General features: G+C 53.9%; 1 protein-coding gene across 5 annotated transcripts in view; it reads right to left on the bottom strand.

The window, feature by feature from the left end:
* The window catches only part of C2CD3 (C2 domain containing 3 centriole elongation regulator), an 89267-nt gene that overhangs the window by 22449 nt on the left and 41880 nt on the right, over positions 1-24938 (bottom strand). For 4 of the 5 annotated variants that reach the window (XM_085216625.1, XM_085216627.1, XM_085216626.1 and 1 more), the window contains 2 exons: positions 23673-24711; positions 22278-22371 (listed from right to left, as the gene is read on the bottom strand). In XM_085216625.1, the coding sequence (XP_085072751.1) occupies positions 22278-22371; positions 23673-24711 (1133 nt within the window). Of the gene's footprint in view, positions 1-22113; positions 22144-22277; positions 22372-23672; positions 24712-24938 lie in introns of all 5 variants that reach the window. The other variant, XM_085216629.1, reaches the window with a different exon arrangement.

Here is a 24938-nt window from a genome sequence, read left to right as displayed (position 1 = left end):
AGAATCACCTCCCTGGCCCTGCTGGTCACACTTCTCTCCATGCAGCCCAGGAGACCGTTGGCCTTCTGGGCTGCCAGCGCACATTGCCCGCTCACCTGGAGGCTTCCATCCACCCACAGCCCCAAATCCTTCTCCTCAGGGCTGCTCTCAAGCCATTCTCTGCCCAGCCTCTGTCTGGCCTTGGCATTGCCCCCACCCAGCTGCAGGACCTCGCACTTGGCCTTGTTGAACTCCATCAGGTTGGCGTGGGCCCACCTCTCCATCCTGCCCAGCCCTCTGCATGCCATCCCTTCCTTCTGGACTCTCATTTCGCCCTGCTTCCATGGCACAGCATTCCACCACCACAAAGAGCTTTGAAGACCTTCTCTCCTTTCTAGCCCACTTCTGGACTTCTCCCCTCCACATTTCCATTCTCAGGAATTCACCTCAAAGCCTTTGCAACAACACAATACTGCAAGCTGAACAACGCCAGCTGCGTGTTGCGTGGGCACTGGGACCCCAAACACACCAAAAGAGAAACTGCCCGGGGAAACCCCAGGCTTCTCAGGTTCCCCTTGGCTCAGTGCTGCTCGGATGATCCGGGAACGGGGACCTACAGGGGACAGTGGTCCTATGGTGAAATCCCTCTCCAAATGGCTGATTTCCTGAGTGAATTAGGACAACCTTTTTTCACAACCGAGCAAAGAACAGCAGCAGCATCTGCCCTGGCATGGCTGCCCTTTCCCACTATTAACGCAGAGCATTCCTCGGGAGAAGTCCTAAGAGAGGAAAAGGAGCTTTTGAAAGCTCGCATCCAACAGCTGGAAAATGAAATTACATCTACGACAGGGCAAGCTGCCTCACCTTTCAAGGGGATTTCCCCTTTGAAATTAAGACCCATTGCACTAGAAGGGGAAAAAAGATTTGCATCAGCAGGACCCTTGGATCCTAGGTGTACCCAAGAAGGCCGAGCAAACTAAAAGCCAACTGGAGGATCTGCAAACCTCAGATCCTCTAGAAAGAAGCCAGGAATGACTCAGAAGACCAAAAAGTTCCAAGACAGACCTCCAGCGTTGGCACCCGGAGAGTGGCCCCCTGCACTGGCCACATTACATGTAGCACAGCTCATGGATCTGTCAGAACAACTGAAGCAAAGACAGCATAGCAGCTTGGCTGCTGAGATGATGGGACGGGGGGGCCGAAAGCGTGCTCATTAATGGGCCTGAGGTTCCTGAACTGGCATCCATTGCCACTCGCCTGGCTCTCAGACAAAGGCTGCGTGCCACATCCTCATGCAAACCATTCCCTCATTCAGTGGCCAGTGGCGGCGTGCAGACTCATGGCCCAACAAAAGTGAGCTGCTGATAAATACTGGTCTACGGAGCTCAATGGAGCAACTCCACAGTCATCCTAGAGAATCAGGAATGAAGGAGGCAACACACGACGATGCCTTTGAGAGTCCAGACTTGGTCAAGTTTTCGGCGGCGATGAGGGAGCTCACATTCCAACAAGCTCCTCCCCACCAAGATGGCACACCGGTGGCCATACCGAAGCCCTTCGTCACCTCGGAGGCCATCATCCAGCAGGCTGCCCAATTGCTGGCTGGTCTAGGGCAGGCAGAGCGCCTTCGCACCAGGTGCAATATCTGCAGTACCGCTGGAAGGGGCAGAGGTCCTCCCCGTCACTAAAACCAGGAGAGCCACCCCACGGACTTTGCAGTCGGCACCCGTACGGGTATCAGAAAACAAATGTTTAACGACTCAATCCGGGCTGGGGTTCAGTTTGCAAACATTCATCATCAGCACCATCATGTCCTGCTCCAGCTATGGAGGCAGGAGGAGGACAGTCAAAAACTTCCAAATCACCCCAAAAAACCTGGGGTGGGAACTACTGACAGACTGCCAACAGCAACGTGGAACCTGGAAGAGTTCCTGGTTCCCAGTAGAAGGAAAAAGCCTCCTCAAGTGACCTGGCCCACTGTGCCCTTTCAGGTCCTGCCACAGGGGTACGTGCACGCACCAACACATTGCCAGAACCTAGTGGTGTGTGCCCTGCCAAGTTGGGAAAAGCCTAATGACGTCAACTTGATCATTATACTGATGGTCTCCTCTGGATATCCAACGCACTGGAGGCCGTCAGACAGGCAGCAGATTCATTGACCACCTATCTGCAAGAAAGAGGATGGGCTGTAAATCCTCAGAAGCTGCCAGGTCCAGGAGAACACAACAGGAGGCTTTCCAACAGGCAAAACTGGCAGTGAAACCAGCCCGAGCAGTGGGTAGATTTGATTCTACCCTCCCAGCTGAATCGGATGCTCATGTCGCTCAGGATGGCTCTGGCTCGGGCCTGTGGCAATGCCAGAGCTCCGTTCAGACCCCCACTGGGTTCTGGTCCCAGGGCTGGCACGGAGCAGAAGAAAGAGACGGTATGACTGAAAGACGCTTATTGGCTGCCTACTCTGCATTACAGCCAAATACAGCATAACCCAAACAGCTGAGGGCAGAGTTAAACCCACCCTGCCAATTCAGGGGTGGGTGAAAGATCTGAACCACCTTCCTAAGACAGGGGTGTCCCAAGCACAAACGGGGGCACGATGGGTCGCCTGTCTCAGCCAGAGGACAGTCTGTCCACATCGCCACTGGAAGAAGAACTCCAGAAGATCCTAGGCCAGTGAGTAACACCGTGATGCAGCAAAAGAAACATTGGTCGCTCCACCAGAGAAGGGTCCCGTTCAGGAGGGAAATATCCTATGCCTGAAGATGCCTGGTACACTGATGGGCCCAGCAAGGACAACCCGAGCAAGTGGAGAGCAATAGCATCCCATCCCTCCACCGAGACAACCTGGTTTGAAGAGGGGGATGGTCAGAGCAGCCAATGGGCAGAAGTGCGAGCGGCGTGGATGGTTATAACCAAGGAACCCGGTGATGGGAGCCTGAACATCCAACAGACAGTTGGCGTTTGCACAGGGGGCGCTCTCTTTGGATTGCAAAGTGGATCACCCAGGCGTGAAGGCTGCCCTGAAGACAGACTCTCAGTCCCTGCACGGCTGCACAAAGAGACTCTATGAAACCCAGACGGATCGGAATGAAAGGCCTAGAGACGGCAGACCCTGAAAATGCTGCAGACAACATGGGCCTCCCTGCTTAGGATCCAAATTACGGGCACCGATAATCGGGGAAGACCCCAAATAGGGCTCAGTGAAAATCACCTTCTGCCCCCTGCCCCTGAGAATCTAGAACCAGGTACCCATGGAATAAAATGGCCTTGGAAGGTGCAGGTAGGACCGACGTGGCGTGGCCTACTTGCACCCTGGCGGAGATTATTGGAGGTGGGAGGCTCGGTAGTCGCTCCGCTAAGTGGTGCATGGCCTACGGAGATTGTGGTCAACACTCCAGTCTTCAGTGCTAAGGGGACCCGAATCCTGACTCCTGGTCCCATGAAACATCTCTACTACTCCCCGCGAGTCTTTGAGCCCCTGGGATCACCGGAAGGAGCAAAACGCCATCAAAGTGTTCCAGTGTTGCTGTGAGATCAAGCACAACCCCTGGCGATGGCCCACGTGGGACTGACGGAACATAAGATGGACCTGCACCAAACAACTGCGTGCCTCCAGTAACACCACCGAGCTCTGGCCCATGAGAGAACATGAACTTCAGCCACAAACCCATCATCAGCGGTCTCAGATTGTGTCAACCTGCACCGCGACGGGCACTTGTACAAATTGTTGTGTTGGATCCCTGTACGAGGGAAGGCTCACCTTCCAGCTGACTCAATCTTTGGTTCCTGCTGTGAAGGGGTGCAGTGGATGGGAACTGTGGAGTTACGGCCTGAAGCTCCGATTGAGCATCCGGGGAAAGGAGCAGCTCAGCCCTGGGAGCACAGGTGAAGGCAATTCCGCTGTGCAAATGGAAGGGGAGCAGCCTGGCTGCACCTCTCCTGGACCCCACTGAGGGGCTGATTCCCACTGGGGAAGGATCTCTTTCTGGCGAGCCTTTCTTGGAGGAGCTTTCCCCTGTGAACTTGGAATCTACTGATATGGGTGAGCAATCTTCTTCCCATCTTTTATAGCACCTTTCTTTCTATCCTACTGGTCCTTCTGTCCCTACACCTCCGGTGTGATGACATTGATCATTACATCATATTGATTGGTTACACACTGGAATGGCTCAGAGGAGTTCCTGGCAATGGCAGGTGCATTTCCAGAGGCTCCTGGGTAGCACGAGATCAGAAGTGCTCCTTCCAGCCATGGGAACCAAACGCATTCAGCAAGCACTCAGCCACGTGTGCTCGGACTCTGGGAAGGAAGGGGCGCTCCTCCCACTGCTGTGCTCTGGGGCACTGCTCCTCCTGCCTCTCATCACCTCCTGTTGGGCTCCAGGTGGAGATGGGAGAAAGGCAAGGGCTGGGAACGCCATGCAGACATGGGCAAAGCACCATCAGACATTTAGGGATGAACAACTGATCATTTATTACACGGACGGCGGAAGGCAGCAGCCCCATGGCAGGCAGCACCAGCCCTGCTATGGCACGGCCACGTTGCCAGGGGCAGCCACCAGCTCCAGGAAGCAGCCTGCAGCTGGCACAGCCATGTCACAAGAGCACAAGAGTGGGGGGGGCTGCGTTCCAGAGCCAGCTGGGTGTCACAGCAGCCCGGAATGCTGAGCAGAAGGGCAGTGCCAGCCACACATCGCCGCCGAGTAGCCGAGTGAGCCAGGGCTGTGGCGGGCAGGAGCAGCCCATGGCGATGGATGGGGCTGCTCCTCCTCTGCCTCACAGCCACACGCGGGGACAGGGACACAGCAGGACGGCGAGACGCTCCTGTGCTCACCCACAGCACACAGAAGTCGCTCCCAAACTGGAGCCCGCCTCGCTCCCCAAGGACCCGGGCAGCTCCCCAAGGACCCCTGGCCCTGCCCCAACATTTGCTGCTGCTTTGCTGAGCCCTGACCCCACTGCAGGTGCTGGCACCGGACCTGCTGATTGCAGTGGCCCTTTCCACACAGCCCTGGGGACAGCAACCCGGTGAGCAGGGCTGTGCAGGGGAGGGCAGCACAGGGCAGCAGGGCAGGAGGCTGCTCCTCTTGCACTTCCCCTCTGCCTTGCAGATGGACAGCCCAACACCAATGGCTCCAGATGACGAAAAGGGCCTCAGCTCAGCCCACCAAAAGGGTGTCCAACAGAAAAGATAAGTCAGCTCCAAACTGGAGACTGCCGTGCTCCTACAACACCAGGGAAGCTCCTGAAAATCCCCATGCCCACACCTCAGTATTTGGTGCTGCATTGCTGAGTCCTGGCCCCACTGCAGGTGCTGGCACTGGACCTGCTGACTGCAGTGCTTGGGTCAACGTGGTATTGGTGACCCAAACAGCCAAGGAAACCATTTTCAGAGCAGCAACCCGGTGAGCAGGGCTGTGCAGGGGAGGGCAGCACAGGGCAGCAGGGCAGGAGGCTGCTCCTCTTGCACTTCCCCTCTGCCTTGCAGATGGACAGCCCAACACCAACGGCTCCAGATGACCAAAAGGGCCTCAGCTCAGCCCACCAAAAGGGTGTCCATCAGAAAAGAAAAGTCAGCTCCAAACTGGAGCCTGTCGTGCTCCTACAGCACCATGGAAGCTCCCAAAAATCCCCCTGCCCTCACCCCTACATTTGTTGCTGCTTTGCTGAGTCCTGACCCCACTGCAGGTGCTGGCACCACACCATCTGATCGCAGTGCTTGTGTTAACGTGGCATTGGTGACCCAAACGGCCAAGGAAACCATTTTCAGAGCAGCAACCCGGTGAGCAGGGCTGTGCAGGGGAGTTCAGCACAGGGCAGCAGGGCAGGAGGCTGCTCCTTCCTTCCTTCCTCCCCCTCTGCCTTGCAGATGGACAGCCCAACACCAATGGCTCCAGATGCCTCAAAGCGATGGAGCTCAGCCCTCCAAACTGCTGTTCACGTGCTACAAAGAAGGTAAGTCAGCACCATACTCTAGCCTGTGGTGCTCCTATAGGACATGGAAGCTGCCCAAGGAACCCTTGCCCTACCTCAGTGTTTGGTGCTGCTTTGCTCAGCCCTGTGCCCTGTGCAGGTGCTGGCACCAGACCTGCTGATTGCAGTGGCCCTTTCCACACTGACCTGGGGACACAGGCAGCCCCACACCGCCATGGAAATGGCTGGCAGAGCAGCAACCCGGTGAGCAGGGCTGTGCAGGGGAGAGCAGCACAGGGAAGCAGGGCAGGAGGCTGCTCACTTCTTCCTTCCTTCCTCCCCCTCTGCCTTGCAGATGGACAGCCCAACAGCCTGCCAGCACCTTCAGTGCTGCACACATCAGCGCCTCCAGGAACCACAAGGATGGTGTGAAACAGAACTCTGAAGACCAGGACGCAACAAGAGCCTAAAAGGGATGGATGGGCCCAATGCAGAAATACCACAGGCACCACGTCCAGAACAGAAGGAAGCACCGTAAGCGAGCGCTGCTGAGACCGGGATGGAAGTTGAGGAGCCACCAAGACTGCCAGCCTTCCTGCCTCGACCCCCAGACGACCACCGAGAAGCCAGCACACAATTAAAGACTATTTGCACAACCTTCAGAATAAACTTTCTCATTCCTTACACCCGTGCTGCTTCTTCCATCTCGTGCATCCAGACTGGGAACCTTGGGGAGGTTTCCTTATTTTCTCCATCTCCTCCTATTTATGCACCTGTATATCATGGAATCACAGAATGGTTTGGCTTGGAAGGACCTTGAAGCTCACCCAGCCCCAACCCCCTGCTGTAGGCTGGCACACCTCCCATAGCAGAGCAGAGGGCAGAATCACCTCCCTGGCCCTGCTGGTCACACTTCTCTCCATGCAGCCCAGGAGACCGTTGGCCTTCTGGGCTGCCAGCGCACATTGCCCGCTCACCTGGAGGCTTCCATCCACCCACAGCCCCAAATCCTTCTCCTCAGGGCTGCTCTCAAGCCATTCTCTGCCCAGCCTCTGTCTGGGCTTGGCATTGCCCCCACCCAGCTGCAGGACCTCGCACTTGGCCTTGTTGAACTCCATCAGGTTGGCGTGGGCCCACCTCTCCATCCTGCCCAGCCCTCTGCATGCCATCCCTTCCTTCTGGACTCTCATTTCGCCCTGCTTCCATGGCACAGCATTCCACCACCACAAAGAGCTTTGAAGACCTTCTCTCCTTTCTAGCCCACTTCTGGACTTCTCCCCTCCACATTTCCATTCTCAGGAATTCACCTCAAAGCCTTTGCAACAACACAATACTGCAAGCTGAACAACGCCAGCTGCGTGTTGCGTGGGCACTGGGACCCCAAACACACCAAAAGAGAAACTGCCCGGGGAAACCCCAGGCTTCTCAGGTTCCCCTTGGCTCAGTGCTGCTCGGATGATCCGGGAACGGGGACCTACAGGGGACAGTGGTCCTATGGTGAAATCCCTCTCCAAATGGCTGATTTCCTGAGTGAATTAGGACAACCTTTTTTCACAACCGAGCAAAGAACAGCAGCAGCATCTGCCCTGGCATGGCTGCCCTTTCCCACTATTAACGCAGAGCATTCCTCGGGAGAAGTCCTAAGAGAGGAAAAGGAGCTTTTGAAAGCTCGCATCCAACAGCTGGAAAATGAAATTACATCTACGACAGGGCAAGCTGCCTCACCTTTCAAGGGGATTTCCCCTTTGAAATTAAGACCCATTGCTCTAGAAAGGGAAAAAAGATTTGCATCAGCAGGACCCTTGGATCCTAGGTGTACCCAAGAAGGCCGAGCAAACTAAAAGCCAACTGGAGGATCTGCAAACCTCAGATCCTCTAGAAAGAAGGCCAGGAATGACTCAGAAGACCAAAAAGTTCCAAGACAGACCTCCAGCGTTGGCACCCGGAGAGTGGCCCCCTGCACTGGCCACGTTACATGTAGCACAGCTCATGGATCTGTCAGAACAACTGAAGCAAAGACCACGAGACAGCATAGCAGCTTGGCTGCTGAGATGATGGGACGGGGGGGCCGAAAGCGTGCTCATTAATGGGCCTGAGGTTCCTGAACTGGCATCCATTGCCACTCGCCTGGCTCTCAGACAAAGGCTGCGTGCCACATCCTGATGCAAACCATTCCCTCATTCAGTGGCCAGTGGCGGCGTGCAGACTCATGGCCCAACAAAAGTGAGCTGCTGATAAATACTGGTCTACGGAGCTCAATGGAGCAACTCCACAATCATCCTAGAGAATCAGGAATGAAGGAGGCAACACACGACGATGCCTTTGAGAGTCCAGACTTGGTCAAGTTTTCGGCGGCGATGAGGGAGCTCACATTCCAACAAGCTCCTCCCCACCAAGATGGCACACCGGTGGCCATACCGAAGCCCTTCGTCACCTCGGAGGCCATCATCCAGCAGGCTGCCCAATTGCTGGCTGGTCTAGGGCAGGCAGAGCGCCTTCGCACCAGGTGCAATATCTGCAGTACCGCTGGAAGGGGCAGAGGTCCTCCCCGTCACTAAAACCAGGAGAGCCACCCCACGGACTTTGCAGTCGGCACCCGTACGGGTATCAGAAAACAAATGTTTAACGACTCAATCCGGGCTGGGGTTCAGTTTGCAAACATTCATCATCAGCACCATCATGTCCTGCTCCAGCTATGGAGGCAGGAGGAGGACAGTCAAAAACTTCCAAATCACCCCAAAAAACCTGGGGTGGGAACTACTGACAGACTGCCAACAGCAACGTGGAACCTGGAAGAGTTCCTGGTTCCCAGTAGAAGGAAAAAGCCTCCTCAAGTGACCTGGCCCACTGTGCCCTTTCAGGTCCTGCCACAGGGGTACGTGCACGCACCAACACATTGCCAGAACCTAGTGGTGTGTGCCCTGCCAAGTTGGGAAAAGCCTAATGACGTCAACTTGATCATTATACTGATGATCTCCTCTGGATATCCAACGCACTGGAGGCCGTCAGACAGGCAGCAGATTCATTGACCACCTATCTGCAAGAAAGAGGATGGGCTGTAAATCCTCAGAAGCTGCCAGGTCCAGGAGAACACAACAGGAGGCTTTCCAACAGGCAAAACTGGCAGTGAAACCAGCCCGAGCAGTGGGTAGATTTGATTCTACCCTCCCAACTGAATCGGATGCTCATGTCGCTCAGGATGGCTTTGGCTCGGGCCTGTGGCAATGCCAGAGCTCCGTTCAGACCCCCACTGGGTTCTGGTCCCAGGGCTGGCACGGAGCAGAAGAAAGAGACGGTATGACTGAAAGACGCTTATTGGCTGCCTACTCTGCATTACAGCCAAATACAGCATAACCCAAACAGCTGAGGGCAGAGTTAACACCACCCTGCCAATTCAGGGGTGGGTGAAAGATCTGAACCACCTTCCTAAGACAGGGGTGTCCCAAGCACAAACGGGGGCACGATGGGTCGCCTGTCTCAGCCAGAGGACAGTCTGTCCACATCGCCAGGATCCAGAAGATCCTAGGCCAGTGAGTAACACCGTGATGCAGCAAAAGAAACATTGGTCGCTCCACCAGAGAAGGGTCCCGTTCAGGAGGGAAATATCCCATGCCTGAAGATGCCTGGTACACTGATGGGCCCAGCAAGGACAACCCGAGCAAGTGGAGAGCAATAGCATCCCATCCCTCCACCGAGACAACCTGGTTTGAAGAGGGGGATGGTCAGAGCAGCCAATGGGCAGAAGTGCGAGCGGCGTGGATGGTTATAACCAAGGAACCCGGTGATACAAGGCTGAGCTGAAGACAGCAACATCGAATGGCGATATCTGCCATGTCATCCAACGGGGGCAGGCCTCCTTGAATGCTATATTGCTATTCTTAAGGCTGCCCTGAAGACAGACTCTCAGTCCCTGCAGGGCTGCACAAAGAGACTCTATGAAACCCAGACGGATCGGAATGAAAGGCCTAGAGACGGCAGACCCTGAAAATGCTGCAGACAACATGGGCCTCCCTGCTTAGGATCCAAATTACGGGCACCGATAATCGGGGAAGACCCCAAATAGGGCTCAGTGAAAATCACCTTCTGCCCCCTGCCCCTGAGAATCTAGAACCAGGTACCCATGGAATAAAATGGCCTTGGAAGGTGCAGGTAGGACCGACATGGCGTGGCCTACTTGCACCCTGGCGGAGATTATTGGAGGTGGGAGGCTCGGTAGTCGCTCCGCTAAGTGGTGCATGGCCTACGGAGATTGTGGTCAACACTCCAGTCTTCAGTGCTAAGGGGACCCGAATCCTGACTCCTGGTCCCATGAAACATCTCTACTACTCCCCGCGAGTCTTTGAGCCCCTGGGATCACCGGAAGGAGCGAAACGCCATCAAAGTGTTCCAGTGTTGCTGTGAGATCAAGCACAACCCCTGGCGATGGCCCACGTGGGACTGACGGAACATAAGATGGACCTGCACCAAACAACTGCGTGCCTCCAGTAACACCACCGAGCTCTGGCCCATGAGAGAACATGAACTTCAGCCACAAACCCATCATCAGCGGTCTCAGATTGTGTCAACCTGCACCACGACGGGCACTTGTACAAATTGTTGTGTTGGATCCCTGTACGAGGGAAGGCTCACCCTCCAGCTGACTCAATCTTTGGTTCCTGCTGTGAAGGGGTGCAGTGGATGGGAACTGTGGAGTTACGGCCTGAAGCTCCGATTGAGCATCCGGGGAAAGGAGCAGCTCAGCCCTGGGAGCACAGGTGAAGGCAATTCCGCTGTGCAAATGGAAGGGGAGCAGCCTGGCTGCACCTCTCCTGGACCCCACTGAGGGGCTGATTCCCACTGGGGAAGGATCTCTTTCTGGCGAGCCTTTCTTGGAGGAGCTTTCCCCTGTGAACTTGGAATCTACTGATATGGGTGAGCAATCTTCTTCCCATCTTTTATAGCACCTTTCTTTCTATCCTACTGGTCCTTCTGTCCCTACACCTCCGGTGTGATGACATTGATCATTACATCATATTGATTGGTTACACACTGGAAGGGCTCAGAGGAGTTCCTGGCAATGGCAGGTGCATTTCCAGAGGCTCCTGGGTAGCACGAGATCAGAAGTGCTCCTTCCAGCCATGGGAACCAAACGCATTCAGCAAGCACTCAGCCACGTGTGCTCGGACTCTGGGAAGGAAGGGGCGCTCCTCCCACTGCTGTGCTCTGGGGCACTGCTCCTCCTGCCTCTCATCACCTCCTGTTGGGCTCCAGGTGGAGATGGGAGAAAGGCAAGGGCTGGGAACGCCATGCAGACATGGGCAAAGCACCATCAGACATTTAGGGATGAACAACTGATCGTTTATTACACGGACGGCGGAAGGCAGCAGCCCCATGGCAGGCAGCACCAGCCCTGCTATGGCACGGCCACGTTGCCAGGGGCAGCCACCAGCTCCAGGAAGCAGCCTGCAGCTGGCACAGCCATGTCACAAGAGCACAAGAGTGGGGGGGGCTGCGTTCCAGAGCCAGCTGGGTGTCACAGCAGCCCGGAATGCTGAGCAGAAGGGCAGTGCCAGCCACACATCGCCGCCGAGTAGCCGAGTGAGCCAGGGCTGTGGCGGGCAGGAGCAGCCCATGGCGATGGATGGGGCTGCTCCTCCTCTGCCTCACAGCCACACGCGGGGACAGGGACACAGCAGGACGGCGAGACGCTCCTGTGCTCACCCACAGCACACAGAAGTCGCTCCCAAACTGGAGCCCGCCTCGCTCCCCAAGGACCCGGGCAGCTCCCCAAGGACCCCTGGCCCTGCCCCAACATTTGCTGCTGCTTTGCTGAGTCCTGACCCCACTGCAGGTGCTGGCACCGGACCTGCTGATTGCAGTGGCCCTTTCCACACAGTCCTGGGGACAGCAACCCGGTGAGCAGGGCTGTGCAGGGGAGGGCAGCACAGGGCAGCAGGGCAGGAGGCTGCTCCTCTTGCACTTCCCCTCTGCCTTGCAGATGGACAGCCCAACACCAATGGCTCCAGATGACGAAAAGGGCCTCAGCTCAGCCCACCAAAATGGTGTCCATCAGAAAAGATAAGTCAGCTCCAAACTGGAGCCTGTTGTGCTCCTACAGCACCAGGGAAGCTCCCGAAATCCCCCTGCCCTCACCCCAACATTTGCTGCTGCTCTGCTGAGTCCTGGCCCCACTGCAGGTGCTGGCACCACACCATCTGATCGCAGTGCTTGTGTCAACGTGGCACTGGTGACCCAAACAGCCAAGGAAACCATTTTCAGAGCAGCAACCCGGTGAGCAGGGCTGTGCAGGGGAGGGCAGCACAGGGCAGCAGGGCAGGAGGCTGCTCCCTTCTTCCTTCCTTCCTTCCCCTCTGCCTTGCAGATGGGCATCCGCACCACGATGGAACCAGAGCAGGACACACGCCTGTCCTCAGCTCTCCATCTGGTCTCCGTGCCCCCACGACAGCCCTGGGGACACAGGCAGCCCCACACAGCCATGGAAATGGCTGGCAGAGCAGCAACCCGGTGAGCAGGGCTGTGCAGGGGAGGGCAGCACAGGGCAGCAGGGCAGGAGGCTGCTCCTCTTGCACTTCCCCTCTGCCTTGCAGATGGACAGCCCAACACCAATGGCACCAGATGCTGAAAAGGGCCTCAGCTCAGCTCACCAAAAGGGTGTCCATTAGAAAAGATAAGTCAGCTCCAAACTGGAGACTGCCGTGCTCCTACAACATCAGGGAAGCTCCTGAAATCCCCCTGCCCTCACCCCAACATTTGGTGCTGCTTTGCTGAGTCCTGGCCCCACTGCAGGTGCTGGCACTGGACCTGCTGACTGCAGTGCTTGTGTCAACGTGGTATTAGTGACCCAAACAGCCAAGGAAACCATTTTCAGAGCAGCAACCCGGTGAGCAGTGCTGTGCAGGGGAGGGCAGCACAGGGCAGCAGGGCAGGAGGCTGCTCCTCTTGCACTTCCCCTCTGCCTTGCAGATGGACAGCCCAACACAAATGGCTCCAGATGACCAAAAAGGCCTCAGCTCAGCCCACCAAAAGGGTGTCCATCAGAAAAGATAAGTCAGCTCCAAACTGGTGCCTGTCGTGCTCCTACAGAACCACGGAAGCTCCCGAAAATCCCCCTGCCCACACCCCAACATTTGGTGCTGCTTTGATGAGTCCTGGCCTCACTGCAGGTGCTGGCACCACACCATCTGACTGCAGTGCTTGGGTCAACGTGCTATTGGTGACCCAAACGGCCAAGAAAACCATTTTCAGAGCAGCAACCCGGTGAGCAGGGCTGTGCAGGGGAGGGCAGCACAGGGCAGCAGGGCAGGAGGCTGCTCCCTTCTGCCTTCCCTTCCCTCTGCCTTGCAGATGGGCATCCGCACCAAGATGGAACCAGAGCAGGACACACGCCTGTTCTCTGCTCTCCATCTGGTCTCCGTGCCCCCACGACAGCCCTGGGGACAGAGGCAGCCCCACACAGCAATGGAAATGGCTGGCAGAGCAGCAACCCGGTGAGCAGGGCTGTGCAGGGGAGGGCAGCACAGGGCAGCAGGGCAGGAGGCTGCTCCTTCCTTCCTTCCCCTCTGCCTTGCAGATGGACAGCCCAACACCAATGGCTCCAGATGCCCAAAAGCGATGGGACTCAGGGCCCCAAACTGCTGCTCACGTGCAACAAAGAAGGTAAGTCAGCCCCAAACTCTAGCCTGTGGTGCTCCTAAAGGACATGGAAGCTGCCCAAGGACCCCTTGCCCTACCTCCATGTTTGGTGCTGCTTTGCTCAGCCCTGTGCCCTGTGCAGGTGCTGGCACCAGACCTGCTGATTGCAGTGGCCCTTTCCACAATGACCTGGGGACACAGGCAGCCCCACCACCATGGAAATGGCTGGCAGAGCAGCAACCCGGTGAGCAGGGCTGTGCAGGGGAGAGCAGCACAGGGCAGCAGGGCAGGAGGCTGCTCCTTCCTTCCTTCCTCCCCCTCTGCCTTGCAGATGGTCAGCCCAACAGCCTGCCAGCACCTTCAGTGCTGCACACATCAGCGCCTCCAGGAACCACAAGGATGGTGTGAAACAGAACTCTGAAGACCAGGACGCAACAAGAGCCTAAAAGGGATGGATGGGCCCAATGCAGAAATACCACAGGCACCACGTCCAGAACAGAAGGAAGCACCGTAAGCGAGCGCTGCTGAGACCGGCATGGAAGTTGAGGAGCCACCAAGACTGCCAGCCTTCCTGCCTCGACCCCCAGACGACCACCGAGAAGCCAGCACTCAATTAAAGACTATTTGCACAACCTTCAGAATAAACTTTCTCATTCCTTACACCCGTGCTGCTTCTTCCATCTCGTGGCATCCAGACTGGGAACCTTGGGGAGGTTTCCTTATTTTCTCCATCTCCTCCTATTTATGCACCTGTATATCATGGAATCACAGAATGGTTTGGCTTGGAAGGACCTTGAAGCTCACCCAGCCCCAACCCCCTGCTGTAGGCTGGCACACCTCCCATAGCAGAGCAGAGGGCAGAATCACCTCCCTCGCCCTGCTGGTCACACTTCTCTCCATGCAGCCCAGGAGACCGTTGGCCTTCTGGGCTGCCAGCGCACATTGCCCGCTCACCTGGAGGCCTCCATCCACCCACAGCCCCAAATCCTTCTCCTCAGGGCTGCTCTCAAGCCATTCTCTGCCCAGCCTCTGTCTGGCCTTGGCATTACCCCCACCCAGCTGCAGGACCTCGCACTTGGCCTTGTTGAACTCCATCAGGTTGGCGTGGGCCCACCTCTCCATCCTGCCCAGCCCTCTGCATGCCATCCCTTCCTTCTGGACTCTCATTTCGCCCTGCTTCCATGGCACAGCATTCCACCACCACAAAGAGCTTTGAAGACCTTCTCTCCTTTCTAGCCCACTTCTGGACTTCTCCCCTCCACATTTCCATTCTCAGGAATTCACCTCAAAGCCTTTGCAACAACACAATACTGCAAGCTGAACAACGCCAGCTGCGTGTTGCGTGGGCACTGGGACCCCAAACACACCAAAAGAGAAACTGCCCGGGGAAACCCCAGGCTTCTCAGGTTCCCCTTGGCTCAGTGCTGCTCGGATGATCCAGGAACGGGGACCTACAGGGGACAGTGGTCCTATGGTGAAATCCCTCTCCAAATGGCTGATTTCCTGAGTGAATTAGGACAACCTTTTTTCACAACCGAGCAAAGAACAGCAGCAGCATCTGCCCTGGCATGGCTGCCCTTTCCCACTATTAACGCAGAGCATTCCTCGGGAGAAGCCCTAAGAGAGGAAAAGGAGCTTTTGAAAGCTCGCATCCAACAGCTGGAAAATGAAATTACATCTACGACAGGGCAAGCTGCCTCACCTTTCAAGGGGATTTCCCCTTTGAAATTAAGACCCATTGCACTAGAAGGGGAAAAAAGATTTGCATCAGCAGGACCCTTGGATCCCACGTGTACCCAAGAAGGCCGAGCAAACTAAAAGCCAACTGGAGGATCTGCAAACCTCAGATCCTCTAGAAAGAAGGCCAGGAATGACTCAGAAGACCAAAAAGTTCCAAGACAGACCTGCAGCGTTGGCACCCGGAGAGTGGCCCCCTGCACTGGCCACGTTACATGTAGCACAGCTCATGGATCTGTCAGAACAACTGAAGCAAAGACCACGAGACAGCATAGCAGCTTGGCTGCTGAGATGATGGGACGGGGGGGCCGAAAGTGGGAGAAAGGCAAGGGCTGGGAACGCCATGCAGACATGGGCAAAGCACCATCAGACATTTAGGGATGAACAACTGATCGTTTATTACACGGACGGCGGAAGGCAGCAGCCCCATGGCAGGCAGCACCAGCCCTGCTATGGCACGGCCACGTTGCCAGGGGCAGCCACCAGCTCCAGGAAGCAGCCTGCAGCTGGCACAGCCATGTCACAAGAGCACAAGAGTGGGGGGGGCTGCGTTCCAGAGCCAGCTGGGTGTCACAGCAGCCCGGAATGCTGAGCAGAAGGGCAGTGCCAGCCACACATCGCCGCCGAGTAGCCGAGTGAGCCAGGGCTGTGGCGGGCAGGAGCAGCCCATGGCGATGGATGGGGCTGCTCCTCCTCTGCCTCACAGCCACACGCGGGGACAGGGACACAGCAGGACGGCGAGACGCTCCTGTGCTCACCCACAGCACACAGAAGTCGCTCCCAAACTGGAGCCCGCCTCGCTCCCCAAGGACCCGGGCAGCTCCCCAAGGACCCCTGGCCCTGCCCCAACATTTGCTGCTGCTTTGCTGAGTCCTGACCCCACTGCAGGTGCTGGCACCGGACCTGCTGATTGCAGTGGCCCTTTCCACACAGCCCTGGGGACAGCAACCCGGTGAGCAGGGCTGTGCAGCACAGGGCAGCACAGGGCAGCAGGGCAGGAGGCTGCTCCTCTTGCACTTCCCCTCTGCCTTGCAGATGGACAGCCCAACACCAATGGCTCCAGATGACCAAAAGGGCCTCAGCTCAGCCCACCAAAAGGGTGTCCATCAGAAAAGATAAGTCAGCTCCAAACTGGAGCCTGTCGTGCTCCTACAGCACCACGGAAGATCCCAAAAATCTCCCTGCCCTCACCCCTACATTTGGTGCTGCTCTGCTGAGTCCTGGCCCCACTGCAGGTGCTGGCACCACACCATCTGATCGCAGTGCTTGGGTCAACGTGGCATTGGTGACCCAAACGGCCAAGGAAACCATTTTCAGAGCAGCAACCCGGTGAGCAGGGCTGTGCAGGGGAGGGCAGCACAGGGCAGCAGGGCAGGAGGCTGCTCCCTTCTTCCTTCCTTCCCCTCTGCCTTGCAGATGGGCATCCGCACCAAGATGGAACCAGAGCAGGACACACGCCTGTCCTCAGCTCTCCATCTGGTCTCCGTGCCCCCAGGACAGCCCTGGGGACACAGGAAGCCCCACACAGCCATGGAAATGGCTGGCAGAGCAGCAACCCGGTGAGCAGGGCTGTGCAGGGGAGGGCAGCACAGGGCAGCAGGGCAGGAGGCTGCTCCTTCCTTCCTTCGTCCCCCTCTGCCTTGCAGATGGACAGCCCAACAGCCTGCCAGCACCTTCAGTGCTGCACACATCAGCGCCTCCAGGAACCACAAGGATGGTGTGAAACAGAACTCTGAAGACCAGGACGCAACAAGAGCCTAAAAGGGATGGATGGGCCCAATGCAGAAATACCACAGGCACCACGTCCAGAACAGAAGGAAGCACCGTAAGCGAGCGCTGCTGAGACCGGGATGGAAGTTGAGGAGCCACCAAGACTGCCAGCCTTCCTGCCTCGACCCCCAGACGACCACCGAGAAGCCAGCACACAATTAAAGACTATTTGCACAACCTTCAGAATAAACTTTCTCTTTCCTTACACCCGCGCTGCTTCTTCCATCTCGTGGCATCCAGACTGGGAACTTCGGGGAGCTTTCCTTATTTTCTCCATCTCCTCCTATTTATGCACTTGTGTATCATGGTATCATAGGATGGTTTGGCTTGGAAGGGACCTTGAAGCTCACCCAGCCCCAACCCCCTGCTGTAGGCAGGGACACCTCCTATAATCCAGGTTGCTCACAGCCCCATCCAGCCTGGCCTTCGGTGCTTACAGGGAGGGGGCACCCTCTCAGCTTGGTGCCATCTGCAAAGTGCTGAGGTTGCACTCCATCCCACTGCCTGTGTCACCCACAAAGATGTTCACTAACACTGCTCCCAGCACACAGCCCTGAGGAGCACCACTCAACACTTGTCTGCACCTGGACCCTGAGCTGCTGACCACAGCTCTCTGAGTGCCACCATCCAGACAGCTCCTTATCCATTTTTAAAAGTAATTTAAGCAAAATTAAGGAAGGAAAATTAAATTAGATTTATTTCCTTTGTTCTTTTTACTCTTCCTTTTTGGGGAGATTAAGTGAGTGGAGATGAAAGACGGACGAGGTGGATCTTAAACAACTCAAAAGGTGTTGGTAGGAGAGGAAGCACTCAGGCAGTAGCCTTCCTGCTCATCCAGAGGCTTCTGTAGAACTTGCAGTCCCTCGCCCACATTTTACATATGGCACTGATGCAATAGCTTACCCCAAAAGAGCACTGTGCCCTTACACTGCAAACAGGGCAGCAGAGCATCTTCCTGCTGTGTTACAACATCCCTGATGGTGGATGGTGGTCTGGATGCTCCCAGTTGCCACACAGGAGGTGTGCTTGCCAAACAGATTGGGCTCATTCTGATAGAAACAGGTAAAATCCCCCTCCCTTTTCACACCACTGTGTCCATTTGCAGCAGTGTACGTGTCCCTAAGAACCCTTCCAAGAAAAGATTCCCAGCCTTAACAGAGGCTCAGCAGCTCTTCTTTCTATTTTGCTATTCCTAATGCGCAGCTGTGAACTGGCAAGCACAGAGAGCATTCCCAGCTCACAGACACGAGCCACAGGCCCTGGGAAATCACATTCACGGCTATAGCTTCACCAGCATCTTTGGGATGTGGATAAAGGAAGACCTACACTTCTTCACTTCCCTCTGCACAAGGCTGTTTTCTTAGAAATACACCGATTCCTTCCAGGCACAGCACACGGTGAGGCATTCTGGCCACGTTTCAGAGCTGCTCCTTTGACAGCGAGTGGGCAGCTCCAGACAGGCTCAACTTTAACCTTCTGCATAGTTTCCAGAGCACAGGTCTGAAGCATGTTTACACCATTCCTTGCTATGCCTGAGCCCAGGCAGCGCTCCTGGCTCTCTCTCTCTCTCTCTCTCTGTCCCCACGCCAAAGCTGTCACTGGTGCCAAGTATCCCCTGCTCAGCCACAGAGAGCACACTGAGATCAGAAAACCCAGAGGAAGAGGAGTTACGTCCAGATCACCCTTCACCTTTCTTTTTATAGAGATGGCTGCAGCACAGCAGGACACTTAAACCAGCCCAGGGTTCTCTGGTTGCTGCGTGACAGGGATTTGGGTGAAGCAGATGGATTTCTGAGCATTTTGAAGAGGTTGGGGGTTTGCTCATTCCAAGGTCAGAGAATTTTGGTAACCTGGAAGCAAACTGCATTTGCAGCTCCATGGTGCTGCAGGTCTGATGGGCAGCTCTGGTTGCGTGCTAACGAAGTGCAAACAGATCTGTGTTAATAGGCTACAAACTTCCCACGGGGTGACCTCACACCAACTTCTGTTTCTGGGCAGCAAAAGGCTCGCGTCAAACAGTGGGCAGTGTGCCTGGTCCCAAGTGGGTGCAGCAACACAGCCACCTGCTCTGCTTTTTCTGATCTGGAAAACGACAAAAAGCATTGGTACTTCTGCTCAGCTGGTTAAGAGGACATATATACAGGATAAAGTCTCAGCTCTGTCCTGTGGGTAACCAGAGTATGGAAAAAGAAGAGCTTTAATGGTTGCACTTGGAATGGGAATAGAGCAATGTTACAACTAAGGAAGGGTGTTGGGAACAAAGAACCAACATCACAACCAAGGAAGGGTGCTGGGAACAGAGTGAGAACCAACCTAACAACCAAGCGAGAGTGTTGGGAAGAGACTATGAACCAACAATACAACAAGGAAGGGTGTTGGGAAGGGAGTATGAACCAACCTAACCATCAAGGAAGGGTGATGGGAACAAAGAACCAGCATCACAACTGAGGAAAGGTTTTTGGAACAGAGCACAAACCAACGTCACAACTGAAGGTTTTGGGAACAAAGAACCAACATTACAACGAAGGAAGGATGTCTGCATCTTTGCTGGCTGCATTTAGAACAGCTAAAAGCTCTTATTTGGGAAGTGCCTTAGGTTTATGTCATAGAAGTATTTCCTCTAATTTGAAATGAAAACACATCCATGTGAAATAACACTAAAATATTGATGCTGAATAAAATAGCTTTCAATCTATATTTCTGATCTTTTTGGAGTACTCCTCAAAAAAAAATATATATATATACATATACATATATATACATATACATATATATACATATACATATATATACACATACATATACATATATATAATATATATATTATGATTTAACACTCTCCAGATTCCCAAATACCCTTTTTTTCCCCCAAAGAGCTTCCCACAAGCAGACTGGGATGCTCTGAGAATGACAGTGTCTAGAGGGACTAAACTTTTGCCCTGAAATCTCAGCAGTGATATATAAAATAGAACAGAACACATGAATGCAGTAAAGGCAAAGAGGGAGGAGAAGTAATGTCAGAAACGTGGTCCACCTACACCATGGCTACGATAAAACAGTTGTAGCTTTATGGTAGCTGTGATACAGTGTTGGATGCTGCTAAATTGAGCCAGAGCCACGGGTAATTTTCCCCAGGTTATATCAGGAGAAGGGCTGAGAGGACAAGTGCAGAGCTGCTGAACTTGAGAAGGGGCAGAAGTGGAGGCCTGGCTGCTGGAGCAGGCAGACAGCAGTGACAAGTGTGGGCCAGGGAAGCTGGGAATCATAGAATGGCCTGGGTTGCAAAGGAGCACAGTGCTCACCCAGCTCCAACCCCCTGCTGTGTGCAGGTCGCCAACCAGCAGCCCAGGCTGCCCAGAGCCACATCCAGCCTGGCCTTGAATGCCTGCAGGGATGGGGCATCCACAGCCTCCTTGGGCAACCTGTTCCACTGCCTCACCACCCTCTGCATGAAAAACTTCCTCCTCACATCCAACCCAAACCTCCCCTGGCTCACTTTCAAACCATTCCCCTTGTCCTATCACCACCCACCCTCACAAACAGCCGTTCCCCCTCCTGTTTATCCGCTCCCTCCAAGTACTGGAAAGCCACAATGAGGAAAGACCTCAGGAACGAGGGGTTGAGATGTGGAGAAAAAATAGTCTAGAAACATTCACATTTTGTGAGGCTCAGCAGAACTCAGGTCCATGAGCTGCCCCAGATGCACAAGAAAACCCTTTTCTGTCTCAAAACTCTGCCACCTCTTTTGGCATGCCGGCCCGCTTTGCCTCCTCAGCACTGCTTCTTCATTTTGTGTAAAAAAGAGGGAAAGCAGGGAGCCAGGCAGCAGGAGGTGTCAGGATCACACCGAGGCCAGCAGGGAGCTTTGCCAAGTGCCATGTGAGTGGCGGGACATTGCTGACCTGCAGATGGGAGCAGCTCACATTTCGGCCCCGCTGCCACGCGTGGCGTTTGCTGAGCTGTGCGGAAACCAAAGGAACCCTGATTTAGAAAGCGATGTTCTTTGTGCTCTGAACATAAATATGAGAGGGCAGTTTTCCTGCACTGCGGTGTGCCACTGACATGAGCAGAAAACATCCTGTTCTCGTGGTGGCTGCGTAACACAGGGCTGGGTCCTCTCTCAACAGATGCTTCCAAGTGCTGCTGCAAAGGATTGGCTGTGGTCAACCACAGAATTCAAGAGGTTTAATCTCAGCTATATCCAAATAGGGCTTTGATAATACTCTCCCCAGTCATTAATCCCTTTCAGGGGTGTGTTTCTAGCCGCTCAGCTTAGCGCTGCACAGAGGAATTCAAGTAAAAATAGAATTAACACTGAACCACGGGCCTGAGGGATGTTTTGGAAGTGCGCTGAAGGATGAAGTGCTCCCAGGAAGAAGCAGAAACTCTTCAGAGAAAGCAAAACTTGGAAGGCGGGCATGGCAGTGAGATACAGCACAAGTGGGTATGGATAGAAGGGAACACAGAGAACTCCAAAGGAGAAACACATCTGAGATTCTGCTTTGGATTTCATCTGAGATATTTGGACGTAGCATGAGGTGCGTGCTCAGTGAGCACTGAAACACACTGCAGGCTGAGTATCAGTCAGGTCAAATCCAGGAATACTGGAAGCATGCTCTGATAGAGCTTCTTATTTCCATCAGGAACAAGTCAAGGGCTTTAGAAAAAGATATTAAAAAAATACTCATCTCATTTACATAGGACTTAACAACGCAAAACTGCAAAAATTCATGCATTTTACCTGGGCTGTAACTGCAAGCAGCTTCCATGACTTCAGAGCTATTATATCCTGCCTAACTTTGTTCTCTTTAATCAAGCAAGCTGTTTGTGATTATACAAATGTTCCTCACAGCATTTGTTCCATAGGTCACAGTGAGGGAAATGAATATCTTTCCCGCAAGAGGTAAATAAGTAGCCCAGCTGGCACAGGACTGAGATCCACATCAACAGCCCTGCTGTGGCTGCAAAAGAATCATGCTTAGACCTCAAAAAACCACGTCACCTCTTGCAACATAGAGGCACAAGTGTCACTAACACAGCCACTGATGCTGACATCTATCCTCCCTGAGAGAAGTCAGAAAGACTTACCGTGGTTTGGAAACTGCCACAACCTCAGCTCTGCCAGGCAAAGAAAGAAAGGGAAAAGTGCTGGATGATTTTTAAGCCTCCTTCCAACCTAAGCCATTACTCTATGATTTAACAACTGCACTCCATCAAGTAGAACAATAAAGGAAAGGATGTCCCATACTTACTGTGGGAGGGTGGGAAGAACTGCTGAGCATTCTCATGGAGGCTTCCATCTGCTGGGGTGGGAGGAAGAAGTTGGGAACAACAGCGGGTTCAGATCTGAGCAGAGCTGTTAAGAAACAACCTTTGGTGATGGGCAACAGCACAAGGCTTCACAAGAGCTGAGGACTGGGAATGAGCCTCTTGTAACAGGGGCTAATGAGTCCCAGGTGATGAAACTCAATCATTTTCATCAGTATGGTATCACTGTGAATGCTTGGGTCTCTCACCTGGACTCACAAAACACAGGTCACAAACTTGCTTTTGTAGAGAACTTCCTCCTGCAAAGATTCCAGCACAGCTTAGTGACACTGAATGTGAGATTTGGAATCTGTGCAAGAAACGTGGGAGAATGTTTTAAATGCAAAATACAACATGTTTCTTCTCATACAAAAGATATGTAATGCCAGCACAGATTAAAAAGTACAGGAAGACAGGTTGAAACTACCCAAAAATTCAAGCTGCGCCAGATAAGGGTATAGGGTGGATATCAGGAATCAATTCTTTACAGAAAGGGTTGTTAAGCACTGGAATAGGCTCCCCTGGAAGGTGGTTGAGTCACCATCCCTGGATGTGTTTGAAAACCATTTAGATGTGCTGCTCAGGGATGTGATTTAGCTGAGGGCTGTTAGGGTAGATGGTTAAGTTGTGGTTGGATTTGATGACCTTTAAGGTTATTTCCAACCTGAGCAATTCTATGATTCTATGAAAATGAAGTAATTACCATTCATCACTGCAAATACTGGTTACAGATGGCAAGGAAGTCAGCACTACACTCCACGAAACACACCTTAACAGGACTTGCAATGCCTGATCATTGATTCTAGGCTTACTGCATAGCAAAGAACTCCACAGAGTGAACTCTTCATTTCAGAAGCCTGTGTGATTCATAGAATCATAGAACGGCCTGGGTTGCAAAGGAGCACAGTGCTCACCCACTTCCAACCCCCTGCTGTGTGCAGGTCACCAACCAGCAGCCCAGGCTGCCCAGAGCCACATCCAGCCTGGCCTTGGATGCCTGCAGGGATGGGGCATCCACAGCCTCCTTGGGCAACCTGTTCCACTGCCTCACCACCCTCTGCATGAAAAACTTCCTCCTCACATCCAACCCAAACCTCCCCTGGCTCACTTTCAAACCATTCCCCTTGTCCTGTCACCACCCACCCTCACAAACAGCCGTTCCCCCTCCTGTTTATCCGCTCCCTTCAAGCAGAGGAAGGCCACAATGAGGTCTCTCCACAGCCTTCTCTTCTTCAAGCTCAACAAGCCCAGTTCCCTCAACCTTTCTTCCCAGGAGAATTCTAACCAAAAGATAAGAACCTCCTTGAATGCCATGTGTGCTTAAGGAAAGAGAAGGATACAGAACCATTTTTGGTTTCTCAGACTTTCCTGACTCTTCCAGTGGATCTTCGTCGCTGCCCTCAGAGAAGCTGCCACTGTGCCCTTCCAAGCCTGCTTGGGCAGAAACACTCTTGGCACAGACTTCATCAGAACCACTTTTTTCCTCATCTTGATGATCTTCATTTAAAACTTCACTTCTTTCCTCCTCTCTCACTGCAGCTTTTGGAGCAGTCAGACTAATGCCTCCTGGAAGTTCCAGTAGTTCCTTGGAGGCTGTGTGAAACTCTGTGTGCTGCTCTACTTGCTTAGTGTTAAGTGTTCTGTCCCAACTGTAATTTCCATTTTCTACGAGGCCACCGACTGTCTGATGCAATTCTGACAAACAAGCAGGCTGAACCAGCTCCTTGTCAGCTGTTTCTGTGCTGTTATTCAAGCTCTTAAAGCCTTCTGCTCCTGCCCAAGGACTGCTCTGCAATGTGTGGGGGCTAATGCATGAACTAAGAGAGGTGAGCATGCTTCTGTTGTCACCTCGTGGTGTGCTGGACAAGGTGCTGCTCCGTCGGCTGTTCCCTTTCCTCAAACAATCTATGTCCATCGAGTGCTGACCTTCAGGCTGCAAGTCTGCAGGCTGCTGGTCAGCTCCCAGCTCTACTGAGAGCACACTGGACCAAGGACTGGTTCTGTCAGTCAGCGTTGTTATTTCATTAAGAGTTCGTGGTTCTATAATGTCTTCTTCTTCGTACTCTTCTTCACTGTGTGGCTGATGGGCAAAAGCACCTCCATCTCCCTGGATGCAGTCTGCTGGATGCTCCCCTTCAGGGACAGCTTGGTCGAGCAGTTCCTGCAGCACACGTCTGCCAAGCACAGACCTCCCAAAGGAGCACGGCTGCTGCGTATCACTGCTGACACCACGTGAGTCCAAGCCCAGCTGGCCTTGATACACATCACTTCTGTCATCTCCGTCCTTTTGGTTGAGTACATGAGAAGCACCCAGCTTTCTGCTGCTGTCTTGATCCACGTTAGAAGAGTCTTTAGTATTGTTCGTGATAGTCTGCAAGTCTGGTTAATAGAAAACAGAAAATGCAGAGAGAAATTGTTTGCTTCTAGCAGAACATCACATACGCAGTAGTGGCTAGGAGTCAAACACACACAGCAACTTTGTCAAAAGCTGCTGATATGACCATGTTCTACCACTTACAAAGGCAGAGGACAGAAATGCTAAAGGTAGAAAGGAAATGTTCAGGAAGACAGTGTCGAAAAATAACTTAAATCTACATAAATAAAGA

This window comes from Meleagris gallopavo, chromosome 1, assembly GCF_905368555.1.
Source record: "Meleagris gallopavo chromosome 1, MGAL_WU_HG_1.1, whole genome shotgun sequence".
Classification (NCBI taxonomy): Eukaryota; Metazoa; Chordata; class Aves; order Galliformes; family Phasianidae; genus Meleagris; species Meleagris gallopavo.
The sequence above is the reverse complement of the archived record's forward strand: the minus strand, read 5'-3'. Positions and strand labels throughout refer to the sequence as shown.